Source organism: Euprymna scolopes, chromosome 30 (genome assembly GCF_053919585.1).
Source record: "Euprymna scolopes isolate OS-2025 chromosome 30, ASM5391958v1, whole genome shotgun sequence".
NCBI classification, from domain to species: domain Eukaryota; kingdom Metazoa; phylum Mollusca; class Cephalopoda; order Sepiida; family Sepiolidae; genus Euprymna; species Euprymna scolopes.
Window position 1 is genome coordinate 45,193,789 of NC_136511.1, and position 25,034 is coordinate 45,218,822.

The 25,034-nt window shown below is 33.7% G+C and overlaps 1 protein-coding gene and 1 non-coding gene across 5 annotated transcripts in view; one reads left to right on the plus strand and one right to left on the minus strand.

Annotated features, from left to right (window-relative positions):
- Positions 1 to 25,034, plus strand: part of LOC145254782 (breast cancer anti-estrogen resistance protein 3 homolog) — a 432,885-nt gene that overhangs the window by 266,714 nt on the left and 141,137 nt on the right. Inside the window, exon 1 of one of the 4 annotated variants that reach the window (XM_080113559.1) lies at positions 2,121 to 2,733. The exons of the other annotated variants lie outside the window; for them this stretch is intronic. Within the exon in view, the coding sequence (XP_079969685.1) occupies positions 2,339 to 2,733 (395 nt within the window). The 5' untranslated portion in view covers positions 2,121 to 2,338. Of the gene's footprint in view, positions 1 to 2,120; positions 2,734 to 25,034 lie in introns of those variants that run through there. 4 annotated transcript variants of the gene reach the window in all.
- On the minus strand, positions 17,238 to 17,310 carry Trnah-aug (transfer RNA histidin (anticodon AUG)). Its single transcript has one exon. It is a non-coding gene; the product is annotated as a tRNA-His (tRNA).

Consider the following 25,034-nt stretch of genomic DNA (forward strand, 5'->3'; position numbering starts at 1 on the left):
CACTGCCAGATACATAAAGTATATTTGCGTGAAATTTCATAAAAATCGGCCCAACCGTTTAGGAATCCATAGGGAACTCTCTCTCTCTCTCTCTCTCTCTCTCTCTCTCTCTCTCTCTCTCTCTCTCATATACACGCACACAGAAAAAATCCTTTTATATAATAGTAGAGCTAGCTATTACATAAGGATCTGTATTCACAGTTAGAATTCATAAAAAGGAAATAGAACATTTTATTTATTTATTTATTTATTTTCGGACTGTTATCCTCATTTTCGTAGTTGCTGTTGTTTTACCACGTTTCAGCCAACTCATCCTCTGGCCTTTTACAGGTGATTAGCTACGACGAGATAGGAATGCTGAGTGTTGTGACTGTATCCCCATGTAATTACTGCCTTCCATAGTCGTCGTTGTCGTCTCACCCCTTTTTGGCCAACTAATCCTCTGGCCTACTTTGGATAGTGTTGAAATTGCTGTCTTCAGTCAACGCTCATCTGGAACTGTAGAGATTCAACTGGCGCAGTGGATAAAGGCGTTGAATTGCTACAGTTCCCGGTGAGCATTGTCTGATGATAGCGATTTCAATCCTGCCCGAGCAGGCTAGAAGATTAATTGGCCAACACTTGGTGAGACAACAACTATGGAAGGCAGTTATTATTAGGAATCAAGTTACAAGACTCAGTATTCCTTTGTCGTCGCGGTTAACCACCTGAAGAAGGCCAGAGGATAAGTTGGCCGAAACGTGATGAAACAACAACTATGGAGATGAGGATAACAGTCCGTAAATGAATAAATAAATACACAAATTACTCATCTCAGAGGATTCCAATAATAATAAAAAATAATATATCAATAATAAATGATGAATAATACATAATAATAAATAATAATAAAAATAATAATAAATAATAATAAAATAATATATAAATAATACATAATAATAAATAATAATAAATATTATATAAATAATAAATAAAAATAAATTATAAATAATAAATAATAATGTATAAATAATACATAATAAATAATAATAAAAAATAATATATAAATAATAATATATAATAATATATAAATAATAAATAATAATAAATAATAATAATAATAAAATAGTATATAAGTAATAAAGAATAATATATAAATAATAAATAATACATAATAATAATAATAAAAATAGTATATAAGTAATAAATAATAATAATATATAAATAATAAATAATACATAATAATAAATAATAAAAAATATATAAATAATAAATAATAATATATAATAATATATAAATAATAAATAATAATAAAAATATAAATAATAATAATAATAATAATAATAATAAAATATATAAACAATAAATAATAGTAATAAATAATATATAAACAATGTATAATAATAAATAAAAATAATATATAAATAATATATAAAAAAAAAACAACATTTTATTATGTGATTTTATTTCTACCTTGAAAATGATATAAATTTAAAAATTAAAAATACAAATTTGAAGTCCTAAGTTTAAAGTTAGACTAGGATAAAATGACTGACATTGGGGAGACTCGATCATCGCTTAAAAATCGAAAATGAAATAAAATACTGATTAAACATTATATTTTCACCCGATTGGTTACATTTATTGGTTAAGTTTCTACCAGTATTTTGTTTAATTTTCGATTTTTGGGCGATAATGGAATCTCCCCGGATAACTATATAAATGTCAAACATTTTATTCTTTTTTTGTTATAATTTAAGACCCAACATAAATTTTGTTTCAAAGTAAATAAACGCTTTAAAATAAGTTAAAACGGAGAAAAATATCCAGGTAGGTAGAACAGTAACTTATATTGCGTTTGGTAACGCTTATTTGTTTTCGTTCCGTAACATAAAGTTTGGAAAATATTTCTCTGTATTTTCGTTTTGAAAATAGGTTTAATTCTTCCCTCACAGGTCAGGCAGGGAAATAAATAGAGACGTAGTTTTTATTATTCGTTTAAATGTGGGAAAGCTAAGCTGTTGATGTGGTGGTCGTCCGGTTTAGCGTACGCGATAAGTTTTTCATTCAGGTTTTTTTTTTTTTTTTTAGTAGCAGCAGCAGCAACGGCGGCAATCCTGTACCACGCGCACCTGCTTTTTTTTTTTCTCTGACAACGAAAAAGAAAGATAGAAAGAAAGATTGACACAATAAGAAGTTAAGTGACGACGGCGACCACCACGACGCACTCACCGCGCATTTGTGCTTATCGAACGGGTCACCTCTCTCTTTCTTAAAAAGTTTACATTCCCAAACAAATACAAAATCATTCCCTCCCTCTCTCTCTCGCTCTTGCGAAAGGGAGAAAGCTATTCTCCCCATGGCGGGGTGTACAATGCGGACGAAAAGATTATCCCTATCCACGGAAAATGCAACTCTTTACAATAATAGACGACATTCATTTCGCGGGGAGGAAATTTTCCATCGCAATTCAAGTTTGGATAATGACAACGGGTCTCACCCACCAAGAACTAGACTGTCCTTTTCCCCGGGTCTAAATAATGACCCCACACATTACGATAATTGTAGGGATGGTTCCCCTAGTCCCAACGGCAGTCAGCATAATTCTCGATTTGGTATTGTTTACAACAGTCCAACTCTTTTAAGAAGTGCCGTGTCTGGAAGTTGCGAGGTTCTGTCAGCGAAGTGCCAACCACCACAGCCGGATTATGACAATTTATTATTTGAACAAAATAAGTCGGCAGACTTGTGCAGGTAAAGCCCCCTTTTTTTTTCTTTTTTTTTTTTTTTTTTTTTCGAGGTAAAGTTTTGATAACATGTGTACATGTTTACCGTATGCTAATTCACCTCCAAAATTCAAAAACTCGTTTTAAGCGATTAATTTTTTGAATATATACATATATATATATATATATATATATATATATATATATATATATATATATATATATATATATATATATATATATACAGAATTTAGAGTAGGGGATAAGTTTTACTTTTGTGTATTAATTTAACGTAAAATGATTGATTACCGATGGTGTTTTAAGAACATAAATATGGTAATTTTATAAAAGCATTCCAGTTTCCAATTGGGTATATTTTTTGGCGCTGATCTTATTTAGAAATCAGTCTTATTTAAAAAAAAAAAAAAAAAAAAAAAAAAACTTAAAATACAGAATATTTATGATGTACGTCTACGTCACGAAACGAAAATGTCATATTCCAAAAATCATATAAATTAATCGAGTAGTTTTTTTGTTTAGAGAGAGAGGGAGAGTTCTTTTTTTTTTACGATTTTCAGCGATTAATCAGTAAATTGTAGCTATTCCAAGACTGATTTAAAATTCTCGGTAGTTGAAATTTAGTTGTCTCTTTTATTTATTAACCATGGCGGATCCAAACAATGCCTATTGCCTCGCTCCTTTATCAAATTTTATTTTATTTTTAGTTTAAAAAATATACTTGACGAATTTACGTGATTTTTTTTGGGATATGATATTTTCGTCAGATACAGATTTTTCTATGTTTTTGGTTTTAAATTAGGTTGAATTATGAATTTACATCAAAATGGGATTCTACTTTTTTTTCCAGACAATTACATGTAAACGCCCTGAAAAATATGTCGGTAAAAATAAATAAGTAATAATAAACGAATAAAATGATAATAATAAAACATTTTTTTTTTTTTTTTTAGAAATTAGAGTATGGGATCAATTTCGTACATAAATAAATAACTTTATAAACTCACAGGTGTTTTTGTGGTTTTATTATTATTATTATTATTATTATTATTATTATTTAAGGTTCTCAGAAATGACATCAGCCCAAACCTTAATCTCTGAAATTGGAGTGATTCTATAAAATACTAAATTATGACAGGGAACCCTTTAACCGTACTACTAACCCCGAGTCTCAGTGGAAATATACAACGAATACAAAATAAATTTCTCCAACATACATAATTGATTTCCAATAAATTAAGAAAATGGACAAGAGTTAATAATAATAATAATAATAATAATTAATAATAATAATAAATAAGACCTTGTGAAAGCTTATTGTCACCCAAATTTTAGTGAAGAATCATGGTAGCTGTCAGCGAGAAATTATTGGTAACCGACTGTTGCGATAACGCAAATTTATTTCGAAATTCATTATCGAAAGAAGTAGAGAGAAATTTGGGGAAACTTGCTGTTACTCAGACTCGAGGGAACACTACAGGTTATTTTCAAAGAGAAATCTTTGATGATGGCTTGTGTGAAAACTCATAGTGAGTTAGTAACTCAACTCACTGAGTTACTAATAATAATAATTAATACTACTAATAATAATTATTAATACTACTACTAATAAAGAGCAAAAATAAGTTGTTTGCTTGTTTGTTTGTTTGTTTGTTTGAATATAAATCTAGCATTCTTACAAAATTTGAACCGCATTTTTTTTCCTTGCCCATAACTCCAAGCTAATTTCTTGATCCGGTTCAAATTCTGTAGAAGCATTAAAACTTTAATATTATTAATGAAATCCTGTGACCCTTCAACGCTAATCGTTTGCCTATGTGTGTTTCACACCCCTATGTAACTTATGCATCATTATTTATTTATTTGTGTTATCAATCGATTAACTAGAAAAGAAGAAAAAAAAAAGGACTCCCGGCCAACACCGGGTAAGTGCAATTAGTTACACATTATGGTCAATTTTTTACGACATGCCCCAACGTATTATAAACACCCCAACCTCTCCATGTTAAGAACGGCTTTCGGAATAAACACCCCCAACCGCGAAAGCCGTTCTTAACATGGAGAGGTTGAGGATTGTTTATTCCAAAAGCCGTTTTTAACATGGGGAGGTTGGCCCAACCTCAGGTTGGGATGTTTATAATACACTGGGGCATATTTTTTTTTTTTTTTTTTTTTTTTACTTTTATTTTTTCATGAATTAAGCGGGGGGTGGGGGTCTTTTATTGGGAAGAACAAGTTTTACCAACCTGATGTTTCCGGGTATTCTTACTTTCGTTTTTGCGTCACTTTTAAAACCGTTCCAAGAACATTTTTTAACCCAGTTTAATTTGATGTTTTACCATATCGTGTTTTACCATATCGTGTGTCTCCCCACGAGGGCAGAGTTAGACACAAAGTCAGTTTTTAATGTGTGGGGAATACAGTTCTCCACAAAGGGGAGAGGCACTCTGGATAGGAACAAAAATACAAATTGCCTCAGTCCAGAGATCAGAAAAAGTGAAGTGCAACACTGCAACACTAGAACAGACACTACACCATGATCCTGGCCAAAAGGCATTATTTATAAAATTATTCGATGTAAATGGTTTTTCCTTAAAGACTTTGCTGAGAATTTTAGGACTTATACAGAAATACGGATTGTGCTTTATAAAATGCTTTTCAAGTTAAATTCAAGTTTTACGATATCTTTTGTTTATTGTTAGCTTAGTTAGTAAGTTTTGGAATTCCCTTCCTGCTTTCTTGACTGTACTGATATGCAGAAGTTTAAATGTAACATAAACCAACATCTTGTTAATGTTTCCTACGATAGAATTCCAAATAGTACCCACTTTAATTCACTTGGCGATATGTGTTGTTAGGGTTGAAGGTAAGGAAAAAAAAGAATAAATAAAAATAAACGGAATATTTACAAAACACCATCCACTCCCCATATTAATAATCGGTTTCTAAATAAGAACATTATTTCAGCAGTTCAGCACGGTCCGTATTCTGCGTGAGTACCAGAGTTCAAATATTTTTAAATTTCGTAGAGTATTTTTATTTATTTATTTATTTTGCACGTCTGCATTACACGGTCAGCGCCATTGTTGGGGGCGATAACTCTAATTTCTTCTTGGTCAGATAGCACGGCAAATAAGTAACAAACAAGATTTTTTTTTTTCAGAACACAAAAGTATTTGAAAACCAAAACAATTTATTGTATAAAAATGTATCAATATATAATTGTAAAAAAGCATTTATTGAAAAGTCTGCGTAAGAAAATATTTTAATAAAACAATTTTTGAATTGTTTTATCGTTATTTCCATGGCAGGTGCTGGTCCCCCCCCCCTCGCCAATCTTTCACGAAAAACACCCGTCTAGCTGAATCCACTGTGAAAAATTTCCCCCACTCTATATCTGTGCCTAAATCAAAACGCGGATTCCATGAACAAAGCTTCTTTCTTAGAACTGAAAACTGCACGCCTGTGGAACTCTGTTCCGTCTGCCTGCTTCCCACCGGACTACAACTTGGATGTCTTCAAGTCCAATGTTAACAAATTCCTAATGAACCGCTCCCTTAAGTAAACACTTCATCAAATCTCCACACTAACCTAATGTACTTGTAATAACCCTTATCCCTGAGTGGCTTCCGGGCCTTGATAAGTGGTGATCACTGTGTAAAAAAAAAAAAAAAAAAAAAAAAAATTAAAGCAACATTAGATCCGCACCCGGCGCACCCCCGAAACATTTTTTGAATTAAGGTAAAATTGTCACTGTAACAAAATATAGTTTTAATTTTTTTTGTGGCACTTGTTGAAGGAGTTTTAATTTTTAAATTAATAAACATTTTGAATGGAGAGAAGAAAGAAGCGTCACCTGGTGACAGTTTAGTGACACGCACAAAAAAGTGGCGCCGTCTGTGTAATGCAGAAGTGCCGTTTTTTCTTCAAATATTTAGGAAACATTAAAATGGCTGACTTGTTTGCACGAAAAAAAAACGAAATGCATTGTGATAAATTTAATTTCTGAAATTATTTATTTTTTTATAAGATTACATTTTTTTTTCATTCCTAATTTCATTAAATATTTGATTAACAGCAAATGAAAATAATGTTTCTGCTTCATCAAAGTCACGTAGAAACGCATGCAAATGTGTTTATTAATGTAGAGAGATTATCGTATATATTTTTTTCTTTTCTTTTGGCCCAGATTTTTTCTGTTAACCCCCGCCTCTTTATTTTTACCACCCAATGTCTTGAATTGACTGGAGGCAAAACATTAAGAACGTTTATGTTTGTCAACAGGACTGACAAGTATTTTTTTATTCATTTATTTTTTATTTTTTTAAATTCGACGTGGGATTTTAATGGAGTAAGTCTGCCTACTATCACTTTCATCCCGTCCTTGGCATTCTCTGTTGACGGCGCTTCCGCTTCAGGCGGCAGGCTAGTATAAACCTATTCTTTCTCCCGAAATGCAAGAGGGAAAGCTTGGGAGGATGGCCTCCTGGACAAAAACTGGACGTTCTGTGAAAGATGCTCGATTGCTCGACTGAGTTCCAATCTTTGATTATTCTCTGTAAAACATTCACATGGAGAACTCGTCTAGCTACAGTCACTACAAATAATGCTCTTTTTTTTTCTCTAAAACCCTAAAGGAATTTCCATGAACAGTTTCTTACAATAACTTCCCATCTGTGGGACAAATTACCACAGGACTGCTTTTCTGGGGGCTATAACATGGTTGCCCTCAAGTCCATTTTTTTTTTTTTACAAGATGGTCATGGTCACCACTTATCAAGGCCCGGAGCCACTCAGGGATAAGGGCTATTCGACAAATACTTGTCTAGCTGTCCTATTCAGTAATTAAAGTTACCTTTTCCGTTCATAGCTTTCAATCCTCTCTTAGTATTGTTGATCATCCAACTAACAATTTTATTATTAACCCATAGGTTTATCTTCGTATTCAAGAAGTGACTGTCTCACTCGCCATTTTGAAATTTCAATAAAGCTAGATAACGTAACAATAATTCAAACTTGCAAGATGTTTGTTGTAATGCTTGCGAATTCCCATTAATCCATTAAAAATGATTTTCTTTATAAAAATAAAACTACTTGATCAATTTACGTGATTTTTTTTTTATTGGAATATATTTTCTTTCCGTCACGGATACATACATCGTCTAGATTTTTTTTCTTTTTTTTTTATAGGGAAGGGGCATTCTGGACAAGCACTTTTTTTTCTTTTTCTTTTTTTTAAGGTAAATACAAATACAAAAAAGTATGTTTTTTTGGACATTTGTCAGTCTCAAAATTTAATTAAAAAAAAAACCGTCATCTAATTACAAAATTATGAACTTCAGTGATCGTCTTTCCTTGGCTAGCCACTTTATAGATTTGACTAAAAAGATGATGACTATATTTTACCGGCCTCGGTTTTTCACACGTATGGCGAAACTGGCGATAACTTAGCGTTTGTAATGTAATATTGTGTGTTTTACTGAAACATAGTCGGAGTCAAAATAGGTCCCTTTTAAAAGTAATGTTGGAACCCATTTCACTCTAAATAATTTACGTGATTAAAATAGGATTAACCCTTTAAAAATTGGGCTCAGTTTTCTCTTGCCGTGATGGCGGCTCTTGCGGCCCATTTTTCACATTTATTTGTTTGCACTTAAAATGTTTGCTCCCTCTCCTCCCCCCACCCACCCTCTCTCTCTCTCTCATGAAGAATGAGAGAGAGAGAGGGTAGCATTATTCTTTTTTCACTTCTATAACCCCAATCTGACCCTCGTCCTCTCTCCTACATATATGATGACCTCGTTTTCTGAGACGCTTTTCCCCACGTCTATCCAATTAAGCTAGACCCTTTCTAACCCTAACCCTAACCCAAAGAGCTAATGGAGGGTCAAATCTGTGTTAGTGTTTTTAAATGGAAATGTTCGACTCCATCAAGCCAATGAACCGGACACGAAAGCGACTTTCGTCTTCCTTCCGTGAAACCACCGACCCCATGCTATCTATTTTCTCTAAGTCTTATTCTTTAAACCAAAAAAAAATCGGTACTCATGTATTTAAGCAGTCCCAACATTTTTGGCATTAAAAAAATTTACGTCACGTGCTATTTTTGTAGACGGTGTAATTTACGTCACGTGCTATTTTTGTAGACGGTATAATTTACGTCACGGTGTTATCTTAAAAAAGGGGGGAAAAACGTCTGAAATTAACAGGGGCTATTTAATGGATAGACTAGCAGGGTGGCTCGACGTTGCCCGGGATTGAATGATGATCAACAAATGTTTCATACTCCCGTATTTTTATTGTCATCGAAATCGCCCAATTTTCAATCAAATCGATTGATTGCTTGCGATGTACCAGGAGGAAGTTTCACATGCCCTCCCCCTGCAGAGACTTAGTCTGCATTGCACTGTAGAGAACTTACTGTTGATTTTATAAAAATATTTATATATATAACGGCTTGAATTAAAATAAAAAAATTGTGCTCTAAACAGAAACATTCATTTGTAACGTTCCCTTGTCATATCAAAGAACCTACTGTTCATTTTATATGCCTGGCATTACTGGTTGATAATAGTTTGAATTTAAGTTTAAAGTGAAAAAGTATCATTGTGGAATTGTACTTTAAACAGGAACATTCATTTCAAATGTACCCCTGTCCTATCAAAGAACCTACTGCTGGTTTTATATATTGGGCCTTTCAGCTTGTATAGTAATAAAACTTCTCAAATCCACTTGTGATGTTAGGCTGTGTAAGGTGTTAACTTTAGTCAAAAGTGTTTCTTTTTTTCATCAGATTATTTTGATTATCGATACTTATTGAAGACATTCTGACTCAAAACCCATCTAAGAACACTGCCAGGCAGATAAAGTACCTACGTTTGAAATTTCATAAGAATCGTTGTTTTCGAGTCCATTGGGAACAAACCTACAAACACACAGACAAAGTTCCTTTGATAGAAGAAATAAAGATAGAGATTTTTTAAATAACAGAAAACAATTAAATCCAAATTATATTAGACACACCAAAACAAATAATTAGCAAATAAAAATTAACATATCAAAAAAAAAAATGAAAGACACATAAAAAATTGCATTTTTCAAAAATAAATTTTTTACAAAAAAAGAAAAAAAGAATCTGTTTTTCAACAAACGATTTAAAACATATCTGTAATTAAATATAACTTTATTTATTAAAACATTTTTCAACGAATTTACTAAAAAAAAAAAAAATACTTTGTGCTTCTACACAATACGAACGAAAATAAAAAAAAGGCAGAACAGAAATCATGACCAATTTTGCACGCAAAATGAATTAGATGAGTGTGAACACCGATTTTCAATATATAAAAAAAAAAAAACAATAGAAACTCACAAGAAAAAATACAAACTCTGATAAATTGTATATGAATCAGTTGTACCTGTGTGTGTGTGGGGGGGGTGATACCATCGCTGAAAAAGGAGCCTCAAACATTGTCTGTTGACATTTGTGTGTTAAGGCATCTTTGTCGTTTGGTTGTTTAGTTCATTTCCTCATTCGCTTGGACCAATTTGCTCAGATCACAACAAGCTACAAAACTGTTGCAAACGACTCCGATGCAATATATTAACTTTGGCCAGAAATTCTAGCACTTCTGGTCTTTGTTTCAGAGTGACTGATAAGCTGAAAATGACTCTCTCCCCGCCAGCCACTCTTAGCCAACCACCTGAAACTGACCATGGACTGTGAGGCATTCTCCTGTCCCAAAAGTTTAAAAGACCTCAACCCTCCCTCACCCCCATCTTTCTCTTAATCATCTCATCCAATAACTTTTGGTGAACTATGACCTCACATTAACCAGGGTCATGGCTCTTTGTACTTCTAATAGCTTGTACTTTTATGAACGATTTCAGCCCATTCTCTGTTGAAAATCTGCAGAAAAAAAGTGTTAGCGGACCCTGGTATCGAAATTCAGGCTTTGTTTCATGAATTGAATGTTTTACCCTCTACTATGAAGCTCTCAATGAAGACCTCCCCCTTAAGTAGACACTTTAAATATCCACACTAATGTACTGTACTTATCCCTGAGTGGCTTCCGGGCCTTGATAAGTGGTGACCACCTTGTGAAAAAAAACAAAAAAGACCTTCGCTTCTACTCATACAAGTGATGCAGAGATCAACGTCTCAGAGAAAAGGCCTGCGAAAATAGTCTGATAAAGGCAAAGAAACTTCTGAGCAAAGTGAAACATCCTGTGCAACAACAAACAATCTGGTTCTTTTCTGATGAAAAAAAAACAAACTTTTGCCAAGATTAAAGCATAATACACAGAATAACAGATAACATGTATACAGTTCTAAAGACACTCCTAGAGTCATGCAGACTAAATTTCTGCAAACTGTCATGGTTTTCGGATGCGTGTACTCAGTGATGTGATGCATCTTCATTTTTCAAATAGGATCTCAGGTTGAATTCAAATGCCTACGTAGAGTTGCTAACCACTATAGTTAAACCCTGGATAACAAGGATAGCTAATGAGCCGTATGTATGGCAGCAGGATTCAGCCTCCTGCCACACCTCGGAGAAATGTAAAAAATGGTTGTCAGCCAATATTTTACCATAACACGAATCCCAACGTTTGGCCTCCAAACTCCCCTGATTTTAACCTGATGGATCATTATGTATGGCGTGCTGTCGAGGAAAATGCTAATTGCCATGTCAGAACTACAAGAGACCAGTTAATTAACAGAATTTAAGTTATTTTTGAAGGTCTTCCAAGGGAAGCTGTAGAATCAGCTTGCTCCAAGTTCCGGGTCCAGATTGAGGCTGCAATACACGCTAATGGCAGTTATTTTTAGTAAAACTTTTCGGCAATAGTCTAATTGCCTTGCTATTTAAATTTCTTTGAAATCAATTAATTTTGTAGATACAAAGCATTTTTCTTTAATTGATAAAACTGTCAAATTTATCCTGAACATTCTGTATACACGTGTTAGGAAGATCAAATTCCCTCACACTGTGATGCTCCAGCAAAGACTATGTTATACTACTGCACATTTTCGAAAAAGAACTCAACTCAGATAACTATACTGAGTTACTGTTTAATGTTGGCAAGTGCTAGGTTTCTAACTTTGTTGTGTGCAGTTCCAGTCACAAAGGAGATCAAAACAAAGAATAGGAAATAACTCCAACTCACTTGTTCTTTGTAGCAACAACATTTATTTATTTATTTTTTTTTTCTATTCAATTTTCATCCCAAAACAAGTGCCACTTTAATGTAGGGGACTACTTCTATTGGGGACATAAGTTGCAGGGATATTATGAAGGGAGATGAGCAGCAAGATGGTTGTTCACATTACATTCGAACTTCTGCATGTCAGTATAGTTGGGAAAGCAGAATCCCGGAAGGGAGTTCCAAAGTCCAGCAGTTCTGGGGAAGAAACTATTGAAGTAGAAGCATTTGATTCACCTAGTAATCTCTACTGTGCAGGAGTAAGATTTAGCTGCTTGTTGGATTTGTCGGGGGTCTTTACATCGAGGGGTACAAGTGCTTGTAGTTCGTCAGAGCTTTCACCATTAAAATACTTGTAGAACAGGCAAACATTAATGGGACAGAGGCTGAAGCTTGGATGACATTTTCTAAGTTTTAAACAGAATTTTATTGCGTATCATTCTTCTAAAGTGTCCTCACGTCCAGGTTGCATTTTTGAAATTCACCAGCTGTGACAATCAGGTTTTAGTAGAGTGTATTCCAATTCCTGCTGTAGCTGTTAATTTGAACCTTAAATAATAAAAACTGGTCAGTCATCTCATAATATGTATAGCAATAACATAATGAATTTTCAAGAGTCTACTACAACAATTTTAAATGCATGTACAACAGAAAGTCTGGAAACTTATTGAAGGCACCTTGTATGTATAAACATAAACACTGTACATTAATTTAATGTTACTTAGCTGATTAAAGTTCCCAAGTCCTAGAAACAAAATTCTTTGAGAATTATAGACGAGAAATGAAGAAATTATAATGTAGCTGTAAAGTTGTCATCAAAAAGAAAATTTCAAACAATTATTGTGAGATTTGTAGAAAAATGCAACCCCAACCATTGGTTTTACCTTTTCCGTAATTGCAGAAAGAATTTGCTGAGTTTCTAAAAAATACAGTTTCTAGTGAACCCAACTTAAAAATTCATTCGCTTACATGGATTGGTGGAAATCCTGTTTCTCCGTGTCGTCGCACTTGGTAGAAGGCACCAGTGACATTTCCAAGAACATCCGGCGGCCAATTAATCCAGGCAGCCTTCGCCTTTTCTCAAATGTGTACTTTCAACTTTCGATGTTCAAGTACAGTCTAACATTTGTCAATAGCATTTAAAAATATTCCCCACCCCTTTTCATCTGGCAAAAGAATTAAATATATAATGGCAAGCAAAGCTTGGACGTTTGGACTAACAAGATAACGTAGATTCACGTACAATTATAGACTGTGGTGTTTAGAGACTGGGGGGAGGTAATTCCTGGGAAAAAAAATCGTGATTAGATGCAATAGGGCAAACATGGCAACATTTAATGCTATCAAAACAAAGATATGATCTATGGCGTAGTGGATAAAGTACTTGGTGAAATTCAGTTGTAAGTTACACTCTTCTGGAAGTTGAGGGTTCAATCCTCGGTGCGGAGGGACACTCAGAATATAATTGTGAATTACTTAACACTACTCAGTTATGACTGACGAAACGAGATTAAGTAAATGGTTCCGTTCAAAATTCCATGCAGATTCTCGAGTTCGACAGAAAGATTCCAGAGTTTGATAAGAAGGTCGGAGTTTACATTGATTGAAAGATGGTGAAAAGAAGATAACAGTTACCCAAATGATACAGAAGCTTCTTTTAACAATAAGAAATCTTTCCAGTCACCGATTGTTATAGCCAATAGCACTTTTCTCAAGAATCTTACATTCAAACTGTTCAGCCAGACATTCTCAAGCAACATATAATGGACTAAGTACACAGAAGATGTTGTCAAGGTTGCTGCAAAGAAGGTACTACAGAAAAATGCGCCAGAAAATACTTTTCACACTTCCAATATCTCTATAAAGCCACCATTTGCATAGAGTACTGTTGCCACATCTAGGATGGTGTACCAACTGTGATACTGTAACTGCTGTGCGAGAGCAATCAGATTTTTAGTTATGTTGATTTCTTTTAACCACGGCCTCATAGTTTCCATTGCAATTCTCTACTTCATGCTGGATTGTTTTTAGTGTTCAGGGGAACATTGTGCTGCAAACTCCTTATTTTGATGGCCGGTGTGAATCATCATCATGCAGGTTTATACTCTTCCGCAATTCAGGTGACTCCTAGTTATCCAATCTTGCTGTCGTCCTGTATATGAATGGAGGAGGGTGTAAACTTTAACCAATGTATCGGTCTTATCAACATGGCTAAAAACACGGCGCGGGCAATATTTCTGCCTTCTAATAATATGTTATCAAATAATTTTGCTAATCGCCTGTTGTCTTTTTGGCTAATTATTGCTTAATTGGGTCAGGGTTCAAATGGTTAAAATCAAGTCAATTTGATATGAATAATTTTTTTAAAATCTGGAAAAAAAAAATCAGATGTTATTCTGTCAAATTTATCCTAAACACGTATATAATACTAGCAGGATCACCCTGCATTGCCTGGGTCAAAAGTGTAACATATTTCTCTCAAAACTTCTCTTTACCTCTCTCTATCCGTCTATCTATCTTTCTTTCTTTAGTACATAAAATGGTTGAAAAACCGATTCTTTTCCTGACGAAATCTGCATAAGTTCAGTCAAAGAATTAATAACTTTTTCTATATTTTATACTATTTCCATCCAGAGCTTTGCAACATTAACCAACTTTCTTTTTTTTTTTATCTTGGCCTTTGGGCCAAGATTACAGTGTAGTATCTGATGCTACACTTCACCTTTTTTTGCCGTCGGTCAGTGGAGGAGAAATCCTTCACAACTGAGACAATTTATATTTTTGTTCCTATCCAGAGTACCCTTTTCTGGGGAGCTGGATTTTCTCCACATTAAAAACCGACCTTATATCTAACTCTGCCCTCGTGGAGAGGCAAGTAAATAGGAACATCAAACAACAACTGAGTCGATATTCCTTTTCTAAGATGTAGGGCATTGTGATGTGGCCTCTACTGGAAACACACCCAAAAAACCATCACAGTTTCAAAGAAATTGGTCTTCGAGACACACGGATATTGTATATTATATTTGGTAATCCTAAGTGCTACTTAATTCAAATTATTTCCTGCACCACAAACTTGGACAAGAATTTATTTTGTTTTTGTTGTCAATCTGGTTTTAACTTAGAACATTTGACTTTCCTATTTAAAACTAGACAATAAAAAAGAAACAAATAAGCAATTTATAAACGCAAACACGTGCATATCATTTGGAATATTTAGACTATTCTCATCTTGGTTATTATTTGTGCTGGGGTGATAATCAGGAATCAGAAAAATCAGAATTCTTTAGGGTATCAGAATCAGAAACGTGGAAGAAGTGATGTTTTGCATATATTTACAGTCGTCGGTGCACATATAGTTTGAAGATCCAGTAAGCGTACTTATGCTACCAGATAAGATTGTCTGAAGATATCAGCCTCTAGATCTAAAATACACCAAACATTGATTTCATTGTTTTTTCTTTTCCCTTTGCAAAACTCAATCATGTTCTGCAAAGTCAAAAACAACCCACTCTCTTCCTGATCTACATTAATGATCTTCCAAATCATATCCTTAGATCATTTTTAGACATTTATGATGATGATGATAGTACCATCTATGGCAGCACATCAAAGGCCGTAAATAACAAAGTTCTCTCTGATTCTCTCTCCTCTGATCTTGAGCATGTGGTACAATGGGGGGAAAAAGTGACTGGTTATTTTTAAGGCATCTAAAACCAAGCTTCTATCTTTACATCATCAACATTCTGATCTCCCATCTGGCATCAATTGAAATGAATGGCTCTCATCTTGAGGGAGACCCCATGTTTTGACAAGCTTCGGGCTTGGCATTTACTCCTGATCTGAAATGGAACACATATATCAAATCCGTTGCCACGGTCGCTGGAAAAATGGTGGGATCCTTCTATCGATCTAGTAGATATCTACTTGTTGATGCAATTCTCTACCTATATAAGAGCAAGGTACATCTAAGGATGGAGTATTATTGCCACTTCTGGGCAGGAGCTGCTAGAAAGATCTGATCCTGCCTTAACAGAGTTCAAAATAGACTTTGTAGCCTAGTGGGGGATGCCCTTTTCTTTTCCCTGCAACCACTTTCTCACAGAAGAGACATTGTGAGCCTGTCTCTGCTTTATCGTTATTTTCATGGCAAGTGCTCGTCTGAGCTACAATCTATGGTCTCCCCACACCAAACATTCACAAGAAACACTCGTCTAGCTGAAAATACTATCAGTAATTTCCCTTACTCTTTATCTGTGCTTAAACCTCAACGTAGATTCCATGAACAAAAGCTTATTTCTTCGAACTTCATACCTGTGGAACTCTCTTCCATTGGCCTGCTTTCCAGCTGACTACAATATGGTCGTCTTCAAGTCCAATGTAAACAAGTTTTTGATGAGTCGTTCTTCTTAAGTAATCCAATTTTACCAAATTTGCACTGCTAATGATTACTATGATATTGCCCCTTTGACTACTGTACACTCTTTAACCCTTATCCTCGAGTGGCCTCTGGGCCTAGGTAAGTGGTGATTCCTTTGTAAAAAATAAATAAATAATAATCCAACCAAATACCAGGAATAAATATTTGAAGATATAAAGAAGTTAAAGTGTAAAAACTTTTTGCCAAAATTACTGGATTTGACTTTAAATAACATAAAAAGGGTTGATATACCATAAAATCAAAACAACCAAACCAAACACCATGAATAAATAGTTAAAGAATTGCCGGTCATAAAATACGCTTAAATATATTTTAATTCATGCAGATTTTGTATTTATTATTACATATCCAAATATATATATATATATATATATATATATGAATGAAACCACTTCAAGTTATGAATGAATTTGCGCATGCGCAAAAGTAATAGAAATATCCATCCAAACAAAGATTTTAATTATTACTAGTTTCCTCTGTAGAAAGAGCAAAATTTATTAAGTTGTTGGACGAGGACTTCTGGATTTTTACTGATCATTTGCCTGAAACATTAGCATGTCCAGTGATGCAACAATGTAAACTTGTATGTATTAATATATATATTGAAATTATGTAAGGAAAAATTTTATTATTTACTAGCAACTTGGCATTGTGTGTGCACACACAACGCCGAGTCAAACACAAAATCGAGTACACTCAACATCAAGTACACTCAACATCGTCTTACGATCAACGCTTACCCTGTGAACTCAGAGTATGCGAAATTCCCATATGCAAAAAACAAAATCACTGAAAAAACAAAAATACCCTAACTAAGGGTAAGGATAATGAGTAAATGTTGAATAAAATGATGGTTAAAATTATTACGAACTTGCCAGGATTTGAACCTGGAATCTTCTGATCCATTGTCAGATGCGTTATCCATTGCGCCACAAGTCCTGTCTGTATGCCGAAAAATGTTACCGCAACTGTATACAAACATTGACATGAGCAGGTAAATTTTGCACGAAACGGCCCCAAAACCCTTATTTTGGGTTTTTTGTGTGACTTGGCCTTGTTCATTATGAACCATATATAGATAAGGACAATCTAGGGACTCGCACCTTTCAGGGAAAAGAATTTTTCAATTCGGTGCATCCGTTCAAAAGGACCTATCAGGTTGGTGATAGGTCCTGAACTGTCATCTAAGCTTCAGCCTCTGTCCTATCGACGAAATGTTGCATCCCTCTGTCTGTTCTACAAGTACTTTAATGGTGAATGCTCTGATGAACTACAAGCACTTGTTCCTCCTCGACATGACTACCCCCGACAAACCCGACAAGCAACTAAATCCCACCCCTTTACAGTAGAGATCCCTAGGTGTAAGAAAGCCTTTTACTCCAATAGTTTCTTCCCGAGAACTGCAAGACTTTGGAACTCCCTTTCGGGATTCTGCTTTCCCAACTGTACTGACATGCAGAAGTTCAAGTGTAATGTGAACAAACATCTTTCTACTCACCTCCCTTCATAATACCCCTGCAGCTTATGTCCCCGATAGTAGCCCCCTACTTCAAAGTGGCACTGTGCCTTGTTTGAGGTGAAAATTGATTTAAAAAAAAATATATATATATATATACACACACACACACACATAAATAAATAAACATTTAGAATTTTATTAATATTATATTTTTATTAATAGTATAATTTTATTAATAGTATAATTTTATTAATATTATATTTTTATTAATAGTATAATTTTATTAATAGTATAATTTTATTAATAGTATAATTTTATTAATAGTATAGATGAACCATTCTTGATGTATGATTACTAGTTCCTGTTTATTTCATTGTTATGTAACCAGTAATTTAAGAGTTTATCGGTTAAATATTTACACACAGAAACTTACTGTTTTATTTATATAGATATAACGAACTTGAAGCATAAAAACATTTTCCAAAATTACTGGATTCGGCATTAAATAACCTGAAAAGGGTTGATATGCCGTAAAAGAAAACATCCAAACTAAATAAATAAGCCTGTATTTCTATCGCACGATACACAAATAAAATGACTATGTTGTTTGTTGGGACCCAGCCCAGGTTTATATTTAATAATAGTGACATTGCTGGAGGCAAATTAGAGGTGAATCTCTTTTTGATGTAATGTTTAGCAATAGAAGTTGTTAAATGTCTAGTTGGGTGTTGGTGTACGTCAGGGGGGAAAGGATTATAACTAGACGTGGATGTCTCCCATTTTTAACAGGATCAATTTTGATCTGAACTAGCAAGCAATACACCCACTCAGTAACATTCTGGAACAATGGTCCGCGTAAAGTTTCGTGTATCACTAGTTCAACAAAGGACATCTTCGTTTGGAAGTAAATATATCAAAAAGGAATTTGTTTCACCCTACGAAAGTTTAACTCAAGATAGCTCAACATATATTTATTTACTAAAAGAAGGTCATGTTGTAAACATACAGCATAATAACACGCTGATTCTCGTTAGATCACCAAAGTTAAGCGACGTTGAGCCTGGCCATTACCAAATGGGCAACCAATTAGGAATGCTAGGCAATGTATGACATCTTCCCATGACCAGAATATACATGTGGCTGGGTGTCGCTTGTGAATTTGATATTCCCTGTAAACATCCTCCTTTGGAGGAAGTCGGCATAGCTCACCAAAGGCTAGGTATTACCAGATATTTTTATTTTTTTTATGCTAAAAAGTCTGTAGGTCATATAGTTGGTACCCTGGCAGGTCACACAATCGTTATCCCCTAACCATTTGTGAATTTGATATTCCCTATAAACTTTCTCCTTTGAAGGTAGCCGGCATAGCCTGCTCATGGCTAATACCATATCAGGTATTACAGGTTCGTTTTTTAGGCTGTAGTCAACTGGGAAGCAGCCTTGCAGTATTTTGTTCCACAAATTGAATGTTCTACAAAAGAAAATTTGTCATAGAAGTTCCATTTGGTTCTTGTTACAGAGAGAGAGAGAGAAAGATTTTTGTAGTTGGCGAGTTCTTGCTGTGAATGTCTTATGGGGGGTCGATTCAGTTAAACACTTATGAACATAATAAAAGAGATACTAACAACATCTCTTCCGTGTTAAACAGTCCCCCACTAGATTGTGAAGTTGGTTTTGTACCTTTTTAAAAAAAATGATGCTTTGAGAGACACTTCTTTATAGATGGAAGTATTACTCTATCTTGAGACGTATCTGGTTTTCATGGAGGTAGAGGATTGAAATATGACTACTACATGTCCCTATATATATATATATATATATATATATATATATATATATATATATATATATATATATATATATTAGTCTTGGGACGATTAAGCAGAATCAGGAATTGGAAAAATCAGAATATTTGGGGTATTGGAATCGGAAAAATGTGACTATTTTCCGATGACAAAACGGTTGTTTCGCTTTTTTTTATTATTTGATTTTGTTTAAAGCAAAATCTTCCATTGCTGGTAATAATAATAATAATAAATATTTATTGATTTTAAACTACCAATAAAACTAAAATCGATAGATCATCCCCCAAATGTATTTTTACATTTAGGATAATATCTGCACATTTAACATGTGCTTTTATGGTATCGGGTGGGTGGGGGGTAATAACAACCTTATAGTTAAATATTTAGAGATTTATAAAGAATCAGAGTTAGGAAAATATTGGAATCGTCCCATCATTAATATATATATATGGATTAATATTTACCAAGATTAAGAGCCACTTAAGGATGAGGTTTAATAAGATGCAATGATTGGCAGTTGAAAGATGAAGAATATTATGGGAGTATTAAAAATGATTAATGTAATTAACTATGTTTGGACAGTTTATGACGAGTTTACATTGGATTTGAAAATGACTCTTGTAATTTGCAAATTTTCCGCTTGCCCCAGCATTGCTTTTGGTGACATCTTGGATTCTTTTTTTTTTTTTTTTTCCGTTAGTCTTATGTAATGCTGGGTGAAGTTATAACAAATGTTAACGATCGCGGTCTGATGTGAATGCGAGAAAAAACTTCCTTATAGGCATTAAAAATGGTTTTATTTTTTTTATTTATTAAATATTGGTACTTATGCGCCTTTGCACCAGATGTAACTCGGCGTTCGCTCGACTTTCTCCGGGGCATGACGTTAATAGCGTTGCCGATGGAATCATGACAACGCTACGTAAAAGAAAATAGTCAAATTTTCAATGTAGAAACACCAACAGAAAAAAAGCAAAAATTACCGTAATTTTTTATTTTTATTAACTGTGTGAAGAAAAGTTTGTGTGCGTGTGTAGCTAAATAAATAATTTTTAAACAATTTTTTTTTTTCAAATAAATAAGTGTTAGCTAATTGCTTTATTTTTGTCCAATAAATTTTAAGCAAATGTTTTTGATAATTTCTTTTACAAGGATTTTTTTTTTTTTTTTTAATTTTATGATGACAAATTGAAAGAAACTAATAGGGGAATATTTTTTATGAAACAACAAAAGTGGGTGTGTGGAGCTTTTTTTTTATGAAGAAAAATTGAAACCAACTTTTGAGGGGGGTGGTTATGTTTTTCAAGTATTTTTTATGAAACAACAAAGTGAGTGGGTTGGGCTTGTATTTTTTTTTTCTTTTTCTTTTTCTGGGAGTAGTTGGATTTTATTTTTTATTTTTTTTCTTTCCAATGCCAGAAAATATACTTAGGAAGATGTTTTTTCTTCAGACTTTTGGACAGCATCAGATGACGGCAAAGTGGACGGAGAAGAGGTAGCGGACATATAAGGGAGCTCTTCCTTCACCAACCGGGTAGCTTTCGGCGATGTGAGTTGGTCCCAAACTGGTGTGAGTGGTGTAGGTGCCCGGAAAACTCGTCCCGGGAAAACTCGTCCCGGGAAAACCCGTCTCGGGAAAACTCGTCTCCGGAAAACTCGTCCCCTTTCGCTAGGTAGGAAAACTGGTCCCTTATTGAATAAATATCGATTGACAACACATTTTATGATCGTTCTTGAAGGAGATATTGTTTTTTAAAATAGACTATAGCACCCCCATAATAAAAAATATTTTTACTTGTTTAATGTTTTTTTTTTTTTTAAATAAAATTGATTTTCTAAGTGTCCATTTTCTACCTAACTGGCTAAGTTCTTAGTGGTTTCACTTATTTTAAAGCGTTTATTATGTTCATACAAAGTTAATTACAAATTTTTTTTTTCTTATTTTAACGATGTTTTTGGAGTCATAAAAACAATAATAAAAAAACAAAACAAAAAAACTAAAAAACAGGGAGCGATTCGATTCTTCGTTACTTTTTTGTTTTGTTTTTTTAATTATGATAGTTTTTTTGTCGTTATGTTTTCGTTTTCTCTCATACCAAATGCACTCATGCGTTATTTAAAATTATAATTTTATCAATTATCAACATTTATTGTCGTCCTGTCAAATTTTGCAAAAATTAACTAATAAATTAAAAGCGAAATATTTTTTTGGCGCGAGAGATGCCATGTGCTAACAATCTCTCGTTAACTCATTTTTAATTATTACTTCAAAATTCTAAAATCAATCATTAAGAGAAAAAGTAATCACTAAATAAATTTATTAATCAATTTTATTGAAAACTCTGCTATCGTTTATCAAGAATCTTTTTAATTTCATTTTTTGTTGGTTGTTTTTCGGAGGGAGATATAGTTTTTACCCCCCCCCCCTCTCAAAATTATATTTTTAAAAATATTAAAATTTTCTTTTTAAAACCAAATCTCCCTTAGTAATTTCTTTAATTTTCTATTTTTTAGCGATCATCAAGACCCCTAAGATGTGATATACCGGACATTATTTCTCGTCCTCACGTAACACTTTTGTTTGTTTTCTGTGTTTTTTTTTCTTTACCGAATAAACGATTCCAAATAAATTAAACAACAGTAAATAAGTAAATTCTTTTTTATATTAATATTAAAAAAAAAATATGCGGTCTCGTTTATGAACATAATAAACGCTTTAAAATAAGTGAAACCACTAAGAACTTAACCAGTTAGGTAGAAAGCGGACACTTAGAAAATCGATTTTATTTAAAAAAAAAAAAAAAAAAAAACGTTAAACAAGAAAAAATATTTTTTTAAATATTATGGGGGGTTATAGTCTATTTTAAAAAACAATATCTCCTTCAAGAACGATCATAAAATTTATTTTCAATCGATATTTATTCAATACGGGACCAGTTTTCCTACCTAGCGAAAGGGGTCGAGTTTTCCCGGGACGAGTTTTCCTAAATTCGGTGTGAGTAGTAGTCTGCCGACGTTATGTTTGCATCGGTTGAAAGCAAGCAGGTCTATCTCCACCGTATGTCCTGATTCTTATATTTGCCGGGGATTCCTGAAAAAATAATCCGGCAAATGTCTCGCAGGAAATTCTTCCAATCGACTATAGTGAGCACCAATCCCAACCCACAATCATGCTGGAGTTTTTTTTTTTTTTTTTTGCCATCTCGAACCCCCACAGGTACATCAGTTTGATAATGCACGCAATTTTAAGCCATGCTTTTATGAAGAAGGTCCCAGTCTGGACTGCTGTCCACCGTCAACATTTAACATTCTCACATCTCCAGCCATAGCCGTCTGTTATACCCCCTTTTTTTTGCTAGGATGCACTCATGGCCGCAGGAGGTTACATATTTTATTGATTTTGGCATTAGTTTCTTCTGTTGGCAAAAAAAAAATATCAAATTCATTTTTTAGATTTTCTCTACTCTGCCTGACTTGCATGTAAGAAATTGTGAATTTTTTTTCCTCTTCAAATTGATATCCAAATTCTCGTCTGCTGCTCGGATACATGCACGCGCATCAAGTTGAAAATCAGCATGCGGCATTGTGATTAGCTGATCGCCATGTTACATCAGACAGCAGCTAAACCTAAGCTGTTGACATCGTGTTCCGGGAAAAGCCGAACCGAACGCCGAGTTATATCTAGTTCAAAGGATGCATAAGTACTCAATTATTAAATAAAGGATCATTCAAATTAAAAGTCCAGTCAGTATTACACATGTAAACTTGAGAAAACTATGCTTAAAATATGTCAATATTATCTGATTAAGCGAACTCGCCTGACATCAGGTCAAATTGGGTCGCCATTTTGTTTTGATTTTGCTTATTCATATAACGTTGACACATTTTCAAGCACGTTTTTCTCAAGTTACATGCGTAATACTAAATGTATTTTAACAAAATGGTTCCCCATTTGTAAATATTTAATCAAAACATAAAAACATTTTTAATGTCCATACGGAATTTTTTTTTTTTTCTTGTGTTCTACTCTGGCTGCAGTTTTTAAACTTTGCCGAGGTTAGTGATGGCGTTGCCCTTGCTTCAATATAAACTGTTAGCAGGTATCTATTGTCTCTAGAAGGAAGCCAATAATGTGTGTGTTTAGGGTGTCTAGCCACCACCACCACCGAGAGACGAAGCCTGCTAACTGAAAAATAACGTCACGCATAGTAGGCAAAACAAGTGGGATCTGTCAAGCAGTTAGACTGTTGATAATGAGTTACAGTTTTTTTTTTTTTTTAAATAGGATGAAAAAACTTTATTTTAATATATCGAAACAAAGAAAAATAACGAACACGATTTATAATTGAATTTTACTAAGAATCTTTATATTAATACGATAGAGTGTGTGTTATTTACTTATTTTCTGTGTCAAGCTTACATCCGAATCGTTTAATTGTTATGGACTTCCATTTCTTGTAATAAATAATTTTACCAAGAATTCTTCATAAGTTTCGGTTCCGATTATGGCTGAAGGAACTCAAATTATATATTTAATAAGTTTTGGTTTCAGTTTTGATTCAAGCTGATGCACATAACTCACATGGATATATTTTTTATTTTTGAAATCGCAACTTTATAATATATAAAAATCGATAGAACATTAACTCTATAATAATATATACGAAATCTGCAATTATTAAAATATCATATTAAAGCGTACTTTATGACCGGGATACGCCAGGTCTCCCTACTAGCTTAGATAAATACTTTTGCAGATTTAACAAAAGAGCTACAATTCGGGACAAGATCAAAGTGTAGTATCTGTTCTTCAGATGCTGCACTTCTATTTCTTGTTCTCTTTCGGTGGAGGAGAAATCCTTCACGACTGAGACAATTTTTATTTTTGTACCTTTTCTCCACGTTAAAAAACGACCCTGGTGTCTAACTCTGTCCCATGGGGAGGCATAGTAAATAGGTACAATAATACCAGAGCGCCTCCATTTACGTTGAGCATCTACAGAATGCCAACATCAATATATTACATATGAATGAGTCCCCTGTGGAATTTCCACAGGTCCCGCTTAGTTCAATATTAAGATAAAAAGAAAAAACAAGAATTAATTAAAAAAGATGGCCGTGGTCTAGCATTGTGCGTTCATTCCTGCAAATGTCTAATGCGTGTGTATGAAGCAAATACAAAACAACTGTTATGTTTCCCTGATGTCATCTATAGCATTTGAGTTGATAACAACTTCTTTTTTGTTCTTTTACCTTCTTTTTCTCTTTTGTGTGTGCGTGTCAAGTTGATCGAAAACACATCTGTTGAATGTATAAAGAGGCAAGTTGCCAGGATAATTATTTATTCGAAAACCCTGAGCTGCTGCTGCTGTCTTTTTTTTTTATCGTTGTTTACCGTA